The sequence below is a fragment of the Anomaloglossus baeobatrachus genome, chromosome 3 (assembly GCF_048569485.1).
Source record: "Anomaloglossus baeobatrachus isolate aAnoBae1 chromosome 3, aAnoBae1.hap1, whole genome shotgun sequence".
NCBI classification, from domain to species: domain Eukaryota; kingdom Metazoa; phylum Chordata; class Amphibia; order Anura; family Aromobatidae; genus Anomaloglossus; species Anomaloglossus baeobatrachus.
Genome location: NC_134355.1, coordinates 75594706 through 75613553, shown reverse-complemented (window position 1 = coordinate 75613553; position 18848 = coordinate 75594706). Strand labels below are relative to the sequence as shown.

Below are 18848 nucleotides of genomic sequence, written 5' to 3'. Positions count from 1 at the left end.
TTCAATGGACTGAATAAAACTGACCGGAAATCGACAGTAAAAACAAAACCATGGGAAAATGTAAATAAAAAACTGAGGAAATTACCCAAAAAAATTATGCAGAAGACACTTCAGAGTTTCTTGTGTCTTCTGCTTAAAAAATTTGATGGCTTCAAATGAGATTAGAAGATGTCATGTGAACATATCTTCAAAAGGAATTTGTCACCAGGTTTTAGCCACCTAATCTGAGAGCAGCATAATGTAGGGGCAGAGACCTGATTCTATCGATGTCTCACGTACTGGGCTGCTTGCTGTAGTTTTGATAAAATCAGTGTTTTAGCAACAGGAGATTATCACTAAAAACTTTCTGCTACTTAGTTCTTCATATTCATGTGCTCAGTGCAACCCCACCCTTACTAATGATTGGTAGCTTTCCGTTTACATTCTGCATAGGGAGAAAACTACCAATCAGTGGTGTGGGTGGGGTTATACAGAGCTCAGCATTCAGAAAACTGGAAAATATGCAGCAGATAAAAGTGATTTTTATCAAAACTGCAGCAGGCAGCTCAGTAAGTGACACATTGCTGGAATCAGGGTCTCTGTCCCTACAGCATGCTAATCTCAGATTGGGTAGCAAAAACCTGGTGAGAAATTCCCTTTAAATAACTACTTAGTCTTTCAGAAAGAATTATAAAATTAAAATGGTAGAAGTTTGCGATTTTGCAGTCACAAAGGTTCATCTGTGGTTATTAAATCAATAATTATGTCCCAGAGTATAACACAGGGCCACAATTATATCAATTAAAAATAACAAAAAGGCTCCCAAGATAAATGTAATAACCCTAAACATATTACTGGGTAAAAAACAGACCAAGAATTGTCCATTAAATTTATATAAAAAAAAATATATAAACTTTGGATCCAACCCTGAAGGTATCACATACAGTCCCACATACTGAGTGATCGGCAAACACTGTATAATCGCGGTGACGTCTGATATTGGACTTTCTGTTTGTTGTTCCCAAACTTTTTTTTTTAATTGTTACTTATCTTGTTCTGTATTTTATTTGGTTCCTGTTTTTGAAGGCTTCATCTCGTCATGATATAGTTAATAATTTTTCGTCTGACATGACAGGCATCCCTGATATAGGGCTTACAGCCGCTGTAAATCAAGCTACAATGTGAAGCATTACAGGGTATAGACATCAATACTATATCTCTTCCTTGCAAAAGGGGAAACAGACCTTTCACACAAGGTCATCTAATAGAGACTCGTATCTACTTAATTCAGGGATATATTTTTTTTCTTTTTAGTACAGCTATCGCTTTGTATCACTATAGATCAAGGCCAAAAATGTACCACATCCACCATTTACACGGAGGAAATCTGCCATAAAGTCGGTGGGAGATAAGAAATATTTAACCCGCTATCTAAGGCTCCTGCATCTGGTGCACATGGAGCGGATGTGGCCCACAGGGGTTGTGATATGATTCTGCTTTGTTTTCTTGGTGATATAATTTTGTGTTATATGTTAGTCAAGCTTTGTCTAAATATCTAGACACAAAATGGCCCGAAATTGCCCAAAATTGCCCAAAACAGCCCAACCCAACATTTTATAACAGTCCCGGGGTTGATCTTGAGAACCATGGGTATGGCTACAGCTGCAATAGCGTTTGTGTATATATATATATATATATATATATATGTATTTGTATATCTCTCATCCATATGGACAGCATATACTTTTTATATATATTTCTATATGATTGCATAAAATTTCCCAGCAGTCTTAATGGCAATATCTCTAGTTAAAGAGGTTGTCCACGACTTTTACATTAATGGTCTATCCTTAGGACAGGTCAGCAATGTCTGACTGGCCGAGGTCTGACACCCAGCACCACCGCTGATCAGCTGTTCTCAGTGACGGTGGTGGCCGCAGGCGACCGGAAATGCTCAGTTCCGGAGCTGCTCCATCAACTGATAGTGGCTGCAGCTACGAACCGCAGATCTGCCTCCTATTGATGTGATAGGGAAGCAGATGTGCAGTATGACTAGTTAAAGAGGTTGTCCACAACTTTTACATTGATGGCCTATCCTTAGGATAGGTCATCAATGTCTGATTGGCCAGGGTCCGATATCCAGCACCCCTGCTGATCAGCTGTTCTCAGTAATGGCGGGGACTGTGGGCGGCCGGAAATGCTCAGTTCCAGAGCTGCCCCATTAACTAATAGTGGCCACGGCTGGTACTGCAGATCTGCCTCCTATTGATTTGAATGGGAGGCAGATGTGTAATACCCAGCTGCGGCCACTGTCAGAAGATGGGGTAGCTCTGAAGCTGAGCATTTCCGTCCGCCTGCCATTACCACCGGCACTGAGAACACTTCATTGTCAGTGGTGCGGAGTGTCGGACCCCGGCCGATCAAATATTGATTACCTCTCCTAAGGATAGGTCATCAATGTAAAATTAGTGGACAACCCCTTTAATTGTAATATGTTGTCGATATATAAATAAAACTAATCATTATTCTTATTATACCTTTTATATTGCATCTGATCTCTGCTGTTCGATCCATATTCAGTATTAATCAGATACTCAGAAACATTTTTCAGAGAAAACATAGTATGAAAAGTTACAAATTAAAAGGGTCCGTGGAGACTCTGTTAGGAGTCTCGACACGGAAAATAGCCAGATATCCCTCCGGGAACGACCTAGAAAAGGAGTGATTGATTTGCATATTTCCCATAGGGCAATGCACCTAGGATTTCACTGTGTTGAGCGCCTTTGCTGGCTGCTGGCAGTGTTTTCTCTGGCTGGTCTCCCTGAGATCAGTGATTGTTTTGTCTACTATGAAAAGTTGTCTAAGGACCGCATTTAGGATGTCAATTCCAAAACCGGTCTCTGGTAGCTCCACTCCGCCCCATCTCCTTGACTGACAGATCTCTACCTATACACACACATATCCAAACTTAACGTTTCCAGTTAGCACTCCCTCGTAGTGGTGCTGCAGTAAAGGGTTGGCATACTCCTTTATAATGCTTCAAAATGATACTGGAAATTCACACAATAGCTGCTCTTTCAAGAATGTATTTTTATTTTCTCATATTCCATGGCACATTTTACCAGGTAACATTTGAGAAAGGCTTATACTTCTAAGTCGAAACACGTCATGCAACACAAGAAAATGGAAATGAAATCTTTATACACAAATAGGGAGGATACTTATCAATCATAGGCAGTGGGACAAGGAAAAGCCAAGTGGAACTTGCCTAGGACTAGTCACTTAAAGGGAACCTGTCACCAGATTTGGCCCCTATAAGCTGCGGTCACCAACAGTAGGCTTTTATATTGTACATTTCAGAATACTGTGCATAAGAGCTCAGGCCGCTCTGTATAACGTAAAAAACAATTTTATAATACTCACCTACAGGGAATGGTCTGGTCTGATGGTTGTCTCTAGTCTTGGTCCGGCGCCTCCTCTCTGTGGAGATCTCCATCCTCCTTCTTCCCAGCCCAGTCTGGATGATGTGTCCTACGTCATCCACAAGGGCCGGCATTGCGGTCCTGCACAGGCTCACTTTGATGTGTCTGCTCAGGGCAGATAAAAGTACTGTAGTGCACATGCGCGGGTGGTTTTTAACCTTTCCTTGCACCTGCACATTACAGTACTTTGATCTTCCCTCAGCAGGGCAGATCAAAGTGCGACTGTGCAGGACCGCAATGTCGGCCAGTGTGGATGATGTAGGACACATCATCCACACTGGTTTGGGTAGAAGGAGGATGGTGATCACCGAAGTGTGGAGGCCCTGGACCGAAGAGCAGTGACTCCCATCGGACCGGACCAAATCCCTTGATAAGTATTATAAACGCGTTTTATACAGAGTGGTCTGGGCTCTTATATACAGTATTCTGGAATGCTGTATATAAGAACTCACTGGTAGTGGCCGCAGTTTATATGGGCGAAATCTGGTCACAGGCTCCTTTTAAGATACATAGTCCTGGATGGCTTTTCAAAGTATGCGTTCTCAAAAATGTTGCAGTGTTTCACAATAAAACCTTCACGGCCATAATAATGTTGCCAGTGACTGATTCATGCCACCCATGGATTTGCAACATGAATCAGATCACAAAAGTATGTGAATGCAATGATTTTCTCAGGCCGGTGCACCCACAGAGATTATTTTCATTAGGAAGACGCTTCAGGATACGCTGATTATTTTCCAGAAGCCATTTTTGTGTTTATTGGGGGGTTTTTTTTGGGGGGGGGGTGATCATTTTCTGAGAGCTCTTTAAATCTTTTTGAAAAAAAGTCAATTTTTAGTATTTTTACTTGTTCCAACATTTTTGTGCTGCCTTTTTTACGGGCCATTTTTTATCATTTTTTTTTCTACTCCATTTGACAATGACCAAACCAAATAAAAGCATCAAAAAGGCACAAAGTCATTTCCTGAGCATCTTTTCAGCCTTTCCATTGACTGGTATTATTTGGCATAGACCATCTTTAGATCGGAAAACTCATGGGTCGCTTCTTTTAACCTCTCGGCAACTTTGGAAACCTGAAGCGATTAAAAGACGATGTAAAGACTGAGCATCGTTTTTACATAGAAGTGCATGTGTTCGTTCTTTTGAGCACTTCATTAAGGCTTTTTCAGGAGGTTTTCGGAGTAGAATCCGCCTAAAAAAAAAAGCTATGTGCACATATTCTTAGATTTTTGATGGAAGTACATCCTCTTCCATAGCTTATCCCACACTTTGTGATTTTCTTTTTATATCCAGCTATTTTGTGACCCAGCGAGAATCAAATGTATTTACCATAACAATAAGACAACAGTTATATTAAATCCTGTCCTGTCTGTGCGAGCGGTCATATCATGTCAAAACCGACCGCATGATAACGGCATCAGTGAAATCAGGAAAGGTCAATCAAAGACAAGCCACAGTCGCTGCCGAGGATGACCTTCAGAGCGCCTGACAAATTGCTATCAGTCAATGTCAACTAATGACAGGAGCTCTTTAGTCAATCAATTGTTCTAAAAATGATCAAGAAAACTACTCACAGGACGGCTCATTTTCACATCAATGCCTGTGAAGTATGAAAAGCTCATTTTTTTTTAGTTTTTTAATAAGCTCATAAGTAAAGCAGTTACTGGGTAACAGAGGTCACCTTACCGAAAAGACAGAATCTCTCTATGCCATTTTACATATTCTTTCATTTCCATATTGTAGTAAAAAGAAGTATGTCGCACTATTTAGTATTCTGCTATAGGATGAAACCGTGGGAGTAGACTACATCCTAGCTGGGCTGAAAAAACACCCGAATATAGTGGTATCCCAGGCTGTATAAAGCTCATAATGTAACAGCAATTTATTATAGAGTTATAGAGTTCACCAATGTCTGTCAGTCAAACACATTTCATATTTAATAACTATTTAATCTATCTATCCACTGTGTTTCAGGGTCATACATAATTTTGTCTCCAAAAGATGCTCTAGGTCTAGGGTTTATTTTCAGGGGATGTCTTAAATTTTCCCACGAACAAAAATCCACATTTATTCTTGAACAAAAAAAATCAACATTAAATCAAACCTAATCATGTCATCACATTCTGGAACATCAACATTTTCTGTTAAGGGCCGTTTCACACATCCGGGATTTCGCCGGATTGCCGGATCCGCACACTCCAGTACAGTGTAATACTGTACAATGGGATGGCGGCAAGCTTCGGTCACATGCTCCGGTCACATGACAGCATGTGACCGGAGCATGCCGTGATGCCATTGTACTCTGCTACACTGAACTGGAGTGTGTGCGGCGAAATGCCGGATGTGTGAAATGGCCCTTATCCTATTATTGGTTCAGATGCACATTTTCTTATCTGATCTGTTATTCTCAATTCTCATGGTGCAGGACCAGTCCTATAGTGGTGGGTACACACTATATTTACATAGGTTTAAATTACCTCCTTAAATTTATCATTTTCTATGTACTGCTAAGTTTACCCCCAAAAGAAAGCAGACACCCCTAAAAGAATTGCCCTTACCAGACCCCTAACAATTAAGAGTTTGCAAGTGAATGTGCTCTCACATAGAAATCTGAGTCACTGTGAGGTCCCCTGCGTTCTACACCGGTTGGCTCCCCCAACTGCTGGAAGCAGTATCACTTGCACGGAGAGATACTGGTATGCAGTCTGTTTGTGAGAGCTGCAGTGAAATGAGGGACCTGACAGTGATGCAGATCTCTGTGTGAGAGCCCATCTACCATCGGCACTTGTCAACTCTAATTGTTTTGCACCTGGTAAGTTCAATATTTTTTTTGGGGGGGGTATCTGCTTTCTATTGGAGGTGTCTGCTTTCTTTTGGGGGTGTCTGCTTTCTTTGATGAAGAGTCCTGCTGTATTATTTAAGTTTTTAGCTGCTTGGACACTTCCTTATGGAACCGCAACTAGGGTTTACTTTTGGAGTAGGACTTATATTTTAAGCATACTCAAAAATGCTCCAAAGATCCTACCAGGACTTATTTTCAGGGTAGGTCTTATTTTTGAGGAAACAGGGTACCTATCTATTTATCTATCTATCTATCAACCATCCATCCCTCCATCTATCTATTTATCTATCTATATTTCTCTATCCCTCTCCTATCACTATCTATCTATCCATCTATCTATCTATCCATCGATCTCTAGCTCTCTATGTATCTATCATCCATCCATCTCTTTATCTCTATTTGTCTCCATCTATCTATTTATCTCTCTGAAACGTTCATGATGGGGGTGTAGAATCCTAGTGTTTATATATAAATGTAATGTATATATATATATATATATACATACAGTATATGTCTCATGTCTGATATATCTATCTGTCTACCTATTATCTATCTGTCTATCTATCTATTTATCTATCTATCTCTGTCTCCTTTCCTGCGTATTAATTCATCTCATCGATCTGTCATATATATATATATCTATATATGTGTGTGTGTATATATATATATATATATATATACATATATATATACAGATGCATGCACACCTATACAGACACTTAATATCTGCCCTTTATCTATTTATCTATCCATATATCTCATCTTTCTCATATCTAACTAATGTATATTGGAAGTTTTGCGATAACTAGAAAAGTATGTCTACACTTTTCTTGGGGTCAGCGGCTACCAGCAGTTTCATATTACCACCTAAACCTGTATAGCTTGTTTCTCAAATTAAAATATCTTCTGCAGCCTCAACCGGTCTAATGTCATCCATAGAAAAGAAATAAAGGAGGCCGAGCGACACTTAAGCTAAGCCATAATTGGAAGTATGTGAAAAATGAAGTGTCAGTTTGGTCAATAAAGGGCAAAGGTCAAGGGGGACTGCAGCCCAAACTCCCTGCGAAATGTGCTCATTAAGATGTCCAATCAGTGAGCTCCTTCCACCCTATCACATAAGTCATCAGATAGAAAGCGTCTTCAGAATACCCAGCTCTGTGCAGTTATTACTCCTCATGTTCATGTAAAAAAAAGGAGAGCTGGTATATAAATCGTTGCTCAGTCAACTGGAACATACCGTGGCCCTTCACCTCCCCCTCCCTCTCTTCTCCTCCGTCCAGCAGGCTGCACAGGATTGAAACAGCTACCTTGAGATTCCCCTCACCAGTATGAGAAATTATCTGAGGCTGCAAGAATGTCGTCTAGAAGCAGAACATTTCTTATTGTATCCTCCATGTATCCGCAGCAAAATCTGCTATAATCATTACAGCAGAAAGTAATCCCAATATGAAAAAGGCAAAACTTCAAGTGGCGGTTTACGTCCTGCTGGTTTCACATAGAAGCATCCATTGGTTATTGTAACCTTAAAAGTCATTCAAAAATGGTAACTTTTTTTTTGGCTTTCTCAGAAGGAACCAAGTATATTAGTATCTAGTTTCAAGATACAGCATACGCACAAGCCAACCTTTCCAGAGTCTAAACAAAGTGTGCATCTGACCTAGCTGTGAGAGTTAGGCTGCGGCCCCTGGAGAGAAGGACTTAATCTGGATCAAACTTTTAACTGCTCTTCAAATGGAAGCCTAACCCAGCCCAAACCTTTCAGGTTTCTGCACATTATCACTAAGCAACTCCAGTTCATTGACTGGGAACTAAACAATCCAAGACTTTAGTCACAACATTACTCCAGCCAGGAGATCATTAGTCTGGGGCAACCAGTTTGGGAGAAAACTTTTGAAAGATGTAGAGGATCAAATATCATTTGGTTTTGCTGCTAAGCTATGGAGTGGGAGATATACATGTATTATTGGAAATGACACAGTTAAAACCTAAAGTGAATGAGGACAGAAATAGATAGATAGATAGATAGATAGATAGATAGATAGATAGATAGATAGATAGACAACATCCTCAGAAAGAGCCAAGCAGGTTTCATGCCAAACCACCGCACCACTGACCACATCTACGCCCTGCACAGACTCGTTCATAGCCATGCTTGTTTTGTGGATTTTAAAAAGACCTTTGACTCAATTTGGCACCCAGGCCTGTTTCTGTAAATGCTGGAGAGCGGAATAGGAGGAAAGACCTACAATGTCATCGAAAGTTTCTACACTGAATACTGCTGCAGTGTGAAGGTGAACGGTAGAAGTATGGCCTATTTCCAGGAGAGCCGTGGAGTCCAACACTCTTCAACATTTGCATCAATGAGCTGGCCACCACTCTGGAATCTTCCGCGGCACCAGGTCTTACCCACCATGATGCCCAGGAAAAATTCTTGCTGTATAAAAGACAAGGCATGCAAAAACTTCTATGCCTTGGAAAGGAAACTCCTGAAGTCAGCAGTGAGGATATAGCTAAAAATCTTCTATGCCATTTTCCCCAATCCTCCTATATGCCAGTGACATCTGGGGCCCTCACACATACCCAGACTGGTCAATGTGGGATTCCAGCCCAAAATGAAATATTCCACGTGGAATTCTGTTAGCACCTTCTACAGGTCCATCGGAGCACCTCCAACAGTGCCTGTAGGGCTGAGCTGGGCAGATTCCCTCTACACCTGCCCTGAAGAGGGCACTGTCATTCCAGGCTCACCTAGATAGGAGCAATCCAAGATACCATCACCGTAAAGCCCTGCTACATGGAATTGGTCCACAGGAATGAGGACCCCTGGAGCAGCTCACCCTAAGCCAACTGGATCAAAACGCCAATCACAGCAGCCTGACAAAAGCCAGAATTAGGAAGAGGGTAGACGAGGTTAAACAATATCATCACCTGAAAGAAACCCATCATGTACCAGAGTATATGTAGAAACTATAGACTGGCCCCATATCTTGAGAAACTCCCGGACCCCAGAGATCGTAAGATTCTGAACCGAAATAGACTCATCCATGAATAAGACTATGACAATTTGAAATGTCGAAACGCGTTGGATGATGGTCATTTATGTATTCCTTGTACCTGTCTGCTGGATTCCATGATGTGGACTTTTAGAATGTAAGAGATAAAGCTACTTGAATTTTAAATTTGCCTGTGATCCGCTGGATATTTTACCTCCTGAAATAGTCTTAGTGCCCAAAGTCTAGCCATTGAATCAGACTGGCACAGACAGAGCAACAAGACAAGGGAGGACAGACTGCGCCCACAATGTGACCTGGAGGCCCTGGATTATGAAACCTACTACACTGCACCAAATTCTCAGAAGTGACGGACCCTCACTTCAGGAGATTCTTCAAACTCTCCTTGGATTTCAGCTCCAAAAAGAGGAAGAGAAAACATATATCTAGGAGAAGACGAGAGCGTGGTGGAGATAGCGGCGCAGTATGTGAGCGCATGCTATAGACTTTGAGAAAGAGAAATATGAATTGTTGTATACTTCCATAGCCCCCACCACCATAGAAGAATAAATGGATAAATAGATAGATAGACAGAAGGACAAATGGATAGATAGATAGAAGGATAGATAGATAGATAGATACATGGATAGATGATAAATTGATAGATAGAGAGATAGAACCGTAATAAAGCTTATTATTAAGGATATATCGCACTTTGTCCCGTAGTCTCTTCCCCTGTATGAGAGAACATTACTTATATTTCCAGAGACCTCTCATTTCCTCCTCATATTAAAAGTAAATTACAGGTTGCTGCCAAGGATCTCCATTAGGAAGCTGCAATGCCATGCTCCAATGGCCTTGTGGTTGTAAAGCTTGGATAACAGCCATATACATTTCCCAAATGAAAAATCCATACACAGAAAAAAAAGTTTTAAAAATATATATGGGTGGTAGTGAAACACATTGATAGTAAGTATCTGTGTTTGAGAAAATTGATGAAAGCTGCTGATTAAAACAAATAGGCTATAGATACATAGGAACCAGGCAATAGAATACAGAACACATAATTTTATAGTTTCTTTTACATTAAATCTTAGAACGATCAATATTCTATTTTATACTATATATAATACCAATTCATAGCTGGTGACTTTTCTATACATATATATATATAAATATACACACACATCTGTCTATAAATTTAACCTTGAAATAGCACTATATATACACACGATGCAAAATATATAAGTATGAATTGGTATTATAAATGGTATAGATAGATAGTAGAATATTGATCATTTACACGGTACGATCTATCATGCGATCGCACGAGCGATCGTACCCGACCCCGTCGTTTCTGCGTCATGGGCAATTCGCTGCCCATGGCGCACAATGTCATTAACACCCGTTACACATACTTACCTCCTGGACGACGTCGCTGTGGGCGGCGAACATCCTCTTCCTAAAGGGGGAGGGATGTTTGGCGTCACAGCGACGTCACACAGCAGCCGGCCAATAGAAGCGGAGGGGCAGAGATGAGCGGGGAATAACATCTTGCCCACCTCCTTCCTTCCGCATTGCCGGCGGGACACAGGTAAGCTGTGTTCATCGTTCCCGGGGTGTCACATGTAGCGATGTGTGCTGCCTCGGGAACGATGAACAACCGGAGCACAGAAGGAGGAACGACTTTATGAAAATGAACGACGTGTCAACGAGCAATGATAAGGTGAGTATTTTTGCTTGTTCACAGTCGTTCGTAGCTGTCACACGCTACGATATGTCTTACAATGCCGGATGTGCGTCACTAACGTCGTGACCCTGACGACATATCGCCCGCTATATCGTAGCGTGTGACGCCGGCATAAGGGTCGGAAAGTTTCCTTTACTTCTACAAAACATTTTATTACAATTATAAGGTAAGATCTCATTGATTCCAGACAAATCGCAGGAATATTTGTCAGCAATTACCACGGTGAATTTAGGGCTATAATACAAAAGCACTAAAATAACATTTGTAAAACTAGCAGAGCATGCAAATATGTGTGAGAGGCATCTTAAAGTGAGTAGAAAGTCTCCCCGAGGCCTCACCTGAGGCCCTGAAGGCCGGGACCATGAAGCCCGCTCCCCATGTTGTGCAGACATAATGACTGCTAAGCCTTCCAGTGCCAAATAGGTTGTGCTCATTGCTGAAATATTTCGCCAAGTCCCGTTCATACACTGACTCCTGCTGACTTCCAAAAATCCTTACAGTAGAACTAGTCTCTTTCAAAGAAAATTAACCATATGTTTATGAGCCTGTACTGAGATATGTGCCGATATCAAGTGAACTTAGAGCTCCTCGGCTCTCATTACTGACGTCTCTTGAATTTGAGGCGTTATCATGTTTGCATCTGATCAGCGTTCTGTAGACTATGGAGCATGTCATATATTATTATTATTATTATTCATTATATATCATGCATTATAGGAATAATATCACGATGGTAACACGTAGGCTATAAAATCAGAGTACGAGCGAAGTTATCTAACCGCTGTCTTCATTTTGGGATGTATCATGTGGTCAGTCATTGAGGCCAATGGGGCTAATAAAGTCTGTAGGTAAGCAGGAAGACGGGACAGACAGTATGAAGTAAGGGCAAGGAAAGTAACAATAAGGAATTCCAAAGGAGCCTGGAGGAAGGCTCAGAAAATGTATTGTTTGCCTGCCCCAAAAGGGACAGATGCTATAAATGATGTATTATACATGAGAGCCATTCATTGGTTTTTCATTGAAACCCATGACTATACACCTCTGCCCACAACTGTAGGATCAGACTACAAACAGGGTTTGATGTAGTCTGTAACCATGGAAACACGTAGATCTGAAGAGGAGTTGTATAGACAAAATGATATATAGTTTGCTTGTGAACCTGAACATAGCCGCTAAGACAGAGGTCCCTAACCTTTCTGTGAGCCACATCCACTTCCTACCCCCTCACAGTAGTGATACCCAAAGCCCCATTACCGGTATAATGACAGCCAGAGCTTTTTCACAGAAATTACCACACTGAGACAGTATACCAAGAGCGAGGAATTCCTACCTTACCAAATTCAGATCTGCACTTCTGTGTGGGGCTACTCACATATATCACCATCTGGAGACCTGATCTTCATAGCTGTTTGCTAGACCTGAAGCTAAAGTACCAAGTTGGACGACAAGTGTGAGCCACACATCATGGACTCGCGAGCCACATATTACGAGCTCGTGAGCCACACATCACAAGCTCGTGAGCCACAAATTATTGGCTCATAAGCCAATATATCACAGGCCCACAAGCCTCATACCACGGACCCACGAGTCACACATCATGGGATGCGAGCCTCACATCACAAGCTCACAAGCCCCACCTGTGAGCCACACATCACAAACCTGCGAGTCACATATCAAGAGGTTGTGAGCCACACACATCATGGACTCGTGAGCCACATGTGGCTCCTGAATCACAAGTTGAGGAGCCCTGATCTAAGACATGAGCCAGAAAGCGATGACTATCTACTAATCTCTGCTAACCAATTAGAGCATTTTGGAGGTTATCTCACCATAGAAAAAAACGACGGGGAACTTTTTTGTAGATACTTGTAAATGAAGTTACGCCGACCACACCAAGGTCATGAGGAAATTGAAAGAAAAATACAATTCAGCAAATTCTAAAATAAAGACAAAATTGCAGCAGAAATAAACTATAGTATGTAAATAAGAATTCCACAAATTCCCATACACCAAGATTGTACTGTACTTCTGGCCCGAGGCCAACACACTGCCCTAGGTGAGCTCTATTTTTGAAATGTATGTGACTGACATAAACCAGTATATAACCCCCCACCCGGAATGGACTATGTGTGTGTGTGTGTGTGTGTATGTATGTGTGCATACTGTGTATATATATATATATATATATATATATATATATAAATATATATATCTATATTGTATCATATATATACTACCATATAGATATTGTATATGTATATATACACACACACACACATACATACACTTGTGTGCTTGCTTCCATGGGTTATCCTAGAATCATTGGGATGAGAACATACCACATAACACTCAGTGAGCTGTTTAAAGAAAGACATTAAATACTTCCATATGTCGACTAAACAGAAACGCATACTGATAAGCTATAGTAAAAAATGTAAAAAAAAATCTACATGGATCTAAACTTAAAGAGCTGTGGAAGGCAGAAAAGGGAAATCGTCTCATTAAAAGAAGCCGCAATTATCATCTTGCGATTAATCTCATCCACAATGTCTTCAGATTCTAGAGGAGAAAAGCATTGGGCCAGATGTAGCAGAGTTTACTTTGTGGATCCGCTTTACACTTCTGGAAAACTTAGTGAATTATCTTTAGGCTCCAATCCAGAGTTCATTAACCATGTCTTTGGTTAGCAGAGGAGAGAAACATTATTTCCCCAAGATCCAAACATAGCCATATCGGTGTGAATTTCATCGTTGTGAAAAACAATCAGCTTTTTTCTCTGGTATCAGCCTAATTACATTAGTTTGTTCTCACTCTTTTATTATACTTTCACCGGATTTTTTTTTTTTTAATCAAAGCGATCACTAAGCAATGGATCTCTGATACGCGGCAGCAAAATAAGAAATAAAATCGGACGGCACACGGACATTTCACAGGGATTTGTTAGTGCAGACTAAAGCAGGTTTTACACGCTGCGACAGCGCCAGCCGATGCTAGCGATGCCGAGCGCGATAGCACCCGCCCCCGTCGTACGGCCGATATGTGTTGATCGCTGCCGTAGCGAACATTATCGCTACGGCAGCGTCACACGCACTTACCTGCCCTGCGACGTCGTTGTGACCGGCGATCCGCCTCCTTTCTAAGGGGGCGGTTCATTCAGCGTCACAGCGAGGTCACAACAGCGTCACCGAACCACCACCCAATAGAAAAGGAGGGGAGGAGATGAGCAGCCGAAACCTCCCGGCCACCCCCTTCCTTCCTCCTTTTCCGGTGGATGCAGGTAAGGAGATGTTTGTCGTTCCAGCGGCGTCACACACAGCGATGTGTGATGCCGCTGGAGCGACAAACAACATCATACCGTCGCTGCAGCGATATTATGGAAATTAGTGACGTGACAACGAGCTACGATATCGCACGTATTTGCGCTCGTTGATCGTCGCTCATTTGCGTCACACGCTGCAATGTCACTACCGGCGCCGGATGTGCGTCACTACCGACGTGACACCGACAATATATCGGTAGCGATGTCGCAGCGTGTAAAGCCCGCTTAATTCTGAGTTGTCAGACAGTGCAGTAACAAATTCAGCTCTGCTACATCTGTACAGATTTCTCAGTCCCACACAAAGTACAACAGTGCACTAATAACTTACAATATGGAATCTCCCAACACCAAATAGCCAAAAAATTCCCATTAGGGTTATATTGTATAGGAAGTTTCAGAGGAAATAACAACAAAATAATAAGATATTAATCAACATTAAGAAATAGCTAAACTGTGCATATTTTTAGAACCGCGTCTTGCTATATTATTATACATAGAAGAACAGAGTTTGAATTGTGATTTTGCATTGAAAACTAAGACTGTGTTTTTTCACGTTTTTTGATGGCTTTTTTTCTTGCAGATTTTAATCAATTTGCAAGGGAAAACGCATCCCAGCAAAGTCTATGAGTATCCTGAAGTGCTGTGCACACGTTGCAGATTTTTTTCTTGCAGATTTTGCTACATAAAAAAACAGCAGCATGTCAATTGTCTCTGCATTCTTCCTATCACAATGCATAAAAAAAGCATCGAAAAACGTAAAGCCTCAGCAACAAAAACGTTTTTTTTTTTCCACAGTGTTTTTCCAGCCAAGAGGTGCAGTTTTAGGTGCAGAAAATCTGCAAACAAATCTGCAACATGGGACCATACCTTAAAGCTATTGCCTTAGGCTGTGCATTTCTGATGCGTTTTTTGAGCAGATTTGGTGCAGGTTTTGTCACAAATTCTTGTCAGCAAAGTCAATGAGAATTTGGAAGCGCTGTGCGCACGTTGCTTAATTTTTCCATGCAGAAAATAATTTGCAGCATGTCAATTGTTGATGCGTTTTTCCTGCTTTTTTTTAACTCTTCCACCCATTGACTTCATTATGAAGAATGCACGGCACAAAAACGAGCCAAAAACACGTGCGTTTTTGTATGCGTTTTTCTGCCGGAAGATGCAGATTTGATGCAGAAAATTTCTGTACATAGCCTTAACACCTTCTTTTTATGGCTATTTTTGGACCTTGGGGAAAAAAAGATTTTTTCCTCCGCTAACCAAAGACATTGTTAATGAACTCTGGATTCCCAAAATGCCGTTTTATGTAGCAGTTTGGATCCAAAAGAATAAAGGAAAGAATGTTAAAAAAAAACAAAGCAACATATATATATATATATATATATATATATATACAGGGTGGTCCAAAAGTAGGTGGATAGTATGTGTAATAGGGTTATCAAACATGGTGTAAAGTGAAACTAACTCAGTTGCCCTTAGCAACCAATCAGATTCCAGCTTTCATTTTCCAGAGTCTGTGAAGAATGAAAAGTGGAATCTGATTGGTTGCTAAGGGCAATTGAGTCAGTTTCACTTTACACCATGTGTGATAATCCTATTACACATACTGTCCACCTACTTTTGGACCACCCTGTATATATATATATATATATATATATATATATATATACACTGTATGTATATATATATATGTATATATATATATATATATGTGTGTATATATATATATATATATATGTATATACATATATATATATATATATAAAAATTTATTTTTTTATTTTTTTTTACATATAAAAGTGGACCAAAAACTGCAAAGATAACACAACCAGCTCTGCTACATCAAGCTATAAAAATGTCAATATTGAATGTTCCTACCTTGTTCGCTGCTGTTGTCTCCGCTATGCGACGTATGCCCCCCACTGGACGGCCCTGGCGTACCCCCAGAACGAGTCGACGCTGTGTCATCATGGTCTCTGCTCCAGGAAGGCTGTGGGAACACATTGAAACTTGATAAGCACAAGAAGAAACAAAAAAAAAGGAAAAGCTTCAAACCACATCTTCTTTTTTTGCATATATTTAACAAGAACCAATTTAATGTGCAAATTTAAAGGAAAGCTGCCAAATGGCGGAGCATTAGATTCTTTCACTGAGCTAAACTGCGCAGATATCTTTCATAATTGCACGGCGAATTACCATGGAAAACACAAACATTCCGGAGAAAAAGGCAAATAACGGCTCCTAGATTCTGATTATATATTTAGCAGCATCAGAGCCTCTGGCGTAACAGTCTGTTACTCTGCAAACGCAGAAATGAGAGTGGTCTTTGATTCTGCCGTTTATATAGTCTGATACATCGCACAGGACAAGCGTAGAAGAGCCCCGAACACAATTAGGCCGGCTCCACAATGGCCGATATGTGTCAGCTGTTTGCCGGATGGTATGTGGCAAATGGACTAGGCAAGAGGACAAAAAAGGAGCCAACAACAATGGCTTCACACGGTCTCCGTACACTCAGCCCCATGCAGAGCCTCCTTGTAGTATTGAACAGAAAACAGATGTTAGTCCTTATCACAGGGCGAATTTCAAAAGTAACATTCAGATAGGAAAAATTGGCTGTAAATTAGATTCTTACAAAAAGGAAAATAATAATCCTGACAAGAACACTCCTCCCGAGCCTCCTTTTATCAGTGGAAAAGTTTTAATTAGCCTTTTAGTAATTACTTCTAAATATAGCTATAGGCCGTGGCCGCCTCCATGAATAATCAAGACTGATTCTCAGGATCAGCTCCCGTACAGTACAAAATAATGTATTAATCAGGAAATATAGAGGTAATATCATATAAGCCTCATTCACACATCCGGACACTAAATGCACTTGTGTGACGGTCCGTGTGTCTGCATGTGTGTGTTCTATGTGTGCTATCTGTGTGACATCCGGATAGCACACAGAAAGTATGAACTTGTATACTTATCTGTCTCCGGCGCTTCTGTTACTTCCTGGTCCATGATGAGTGCAGTGAATATTCATGAGCTTAATAAGCGGGACCCAGAAGCAACAGCAGCTCCGGAAACAGGTAAGTATAAAAACTATTTTTGTTAAGGTATGGGCATTTTCTCCAATATATGTCACACTGATGTCACACGGAGGATCACATGAGTGTGCTTTCCGTATGACATCCAGATAGCACATGACAGCATGAACTTGTACCTGTCTCCAGTGCATCTGTTACTTCCAGGTCTGTGGTGAGTGCAGTGAATATTCATGAGCTAAATAAGCGGGAACCAGAAGCAACAGCAGCTCCGAAAACAGGTAAGTATAAAAATTATTTTTTGTTAAGGTACAGGCATTTTCTGTACGTGTCACACTGATGTCACACGGATCACATCAGTGTGCGGTCCGTATGACATCCAGATAGCACATGACAGTATGAACTTGTATACTTACCTCTTGCACTGCTGTTACTTCCAGGTCTGTGGTGAGTGCAGTGAATATTCATGAGCTTAATGAGCTGGACCTTGAAGCATCAGCAGCGCTGAAGACAGGTACGTATAAAAATTCTTTATTTTTAAGTGACATGTGTTTTCTCCGGTACATGTCACACTGATGTCACACAGATCACATCAGTGTGCGGTTCGTGTGACACCCATACTGCCGTCAGAAAAAGGACATGTCGCCGTGTGGAGCACACGGACACGCATATGCTCCACATGCACACACGGTCCTTGTGAAAACACGGACGTGATTTTAATGGGTCTACATGTGTCCGTGTCTCTGGTACATGGTACATGTGACGTCACATGAACTGGAGACACAGATGTGTTAAAGAGGCCATAAACTGTGAGCCCTCGTGAGCAGGGTCCTCGCTCCTCCTGTACCAGTCTGTGCTGTGTACTGTATTTGTTTTTATTATGTATACCCATTTTCACATGTAAAGTGCCACTGAATATATGGTGCTGTAATAATAATCATAAAGAAGCAATTTCTAGTGGAAAAAGTACATTATATATTTATTATTATAGGTCACCTTAAAAGCGTCTCAGGACAGCTGCCTAGGGGCCTTTACTAAAAAGGGGCAGAGCCTATTATTATTTCCCTATATTTATTACTGAGTTAGTGCCACTCCCTGCCTATTAACTAGGACAAATCTGGTGGTCAAGCAAGAATTTACGGTGCATATGGAGGGGAGGATATCTGCCAGATACTTAAGATGGTACTTTATCTCTTCGGTTAATAAAGAAATAAACCCCTCATACACATTAATTTATACTCTATTGTGTATGGTGGTGCCAGCCAACTGATTGGAAAGATGTCGAAAGGAAATGTCCGATTTTGGACTGCAGATCAATATTTTTCTCCCGGAGTTAAGCTGCCGACAGAGTTGCTTCCAGAGACTTTCCCATAGAGAACCCAAGAGCACTCGAGTGATTGATCACTCCTTTTGTATGAAGGAGACAACCAAGATGGCTTTTGACTGAACAATTGGCCACA

At 41.0% G+C, this 18848-nt stretch overlaps 1 protein-coding gene across 2 annotated transcripts in view; it reads right to left on the bottom strand.

The window, feature by feature from the left end:
- The window catches only part of MEIS1 (Meis homeobox 1), a 222365-nt gene that overhangs the window by 157161 nt on the left and 46356 nt on the right, over nucleotides 1-18848 (bottom strand). For both annotated transcript variants that reach the window (XM_075339267.1, XM_075339268.1), the window contains exon 7: nucleotides 16235-16346. In XM_075339267.1, the coding sequence (XP_075195382.1) occupies nucleotides 16235-16346 (112 nt within the window). The remainder of the gene's footprint in view (nucleotides 1-16234; nucleotides 16347-18848) is intronic.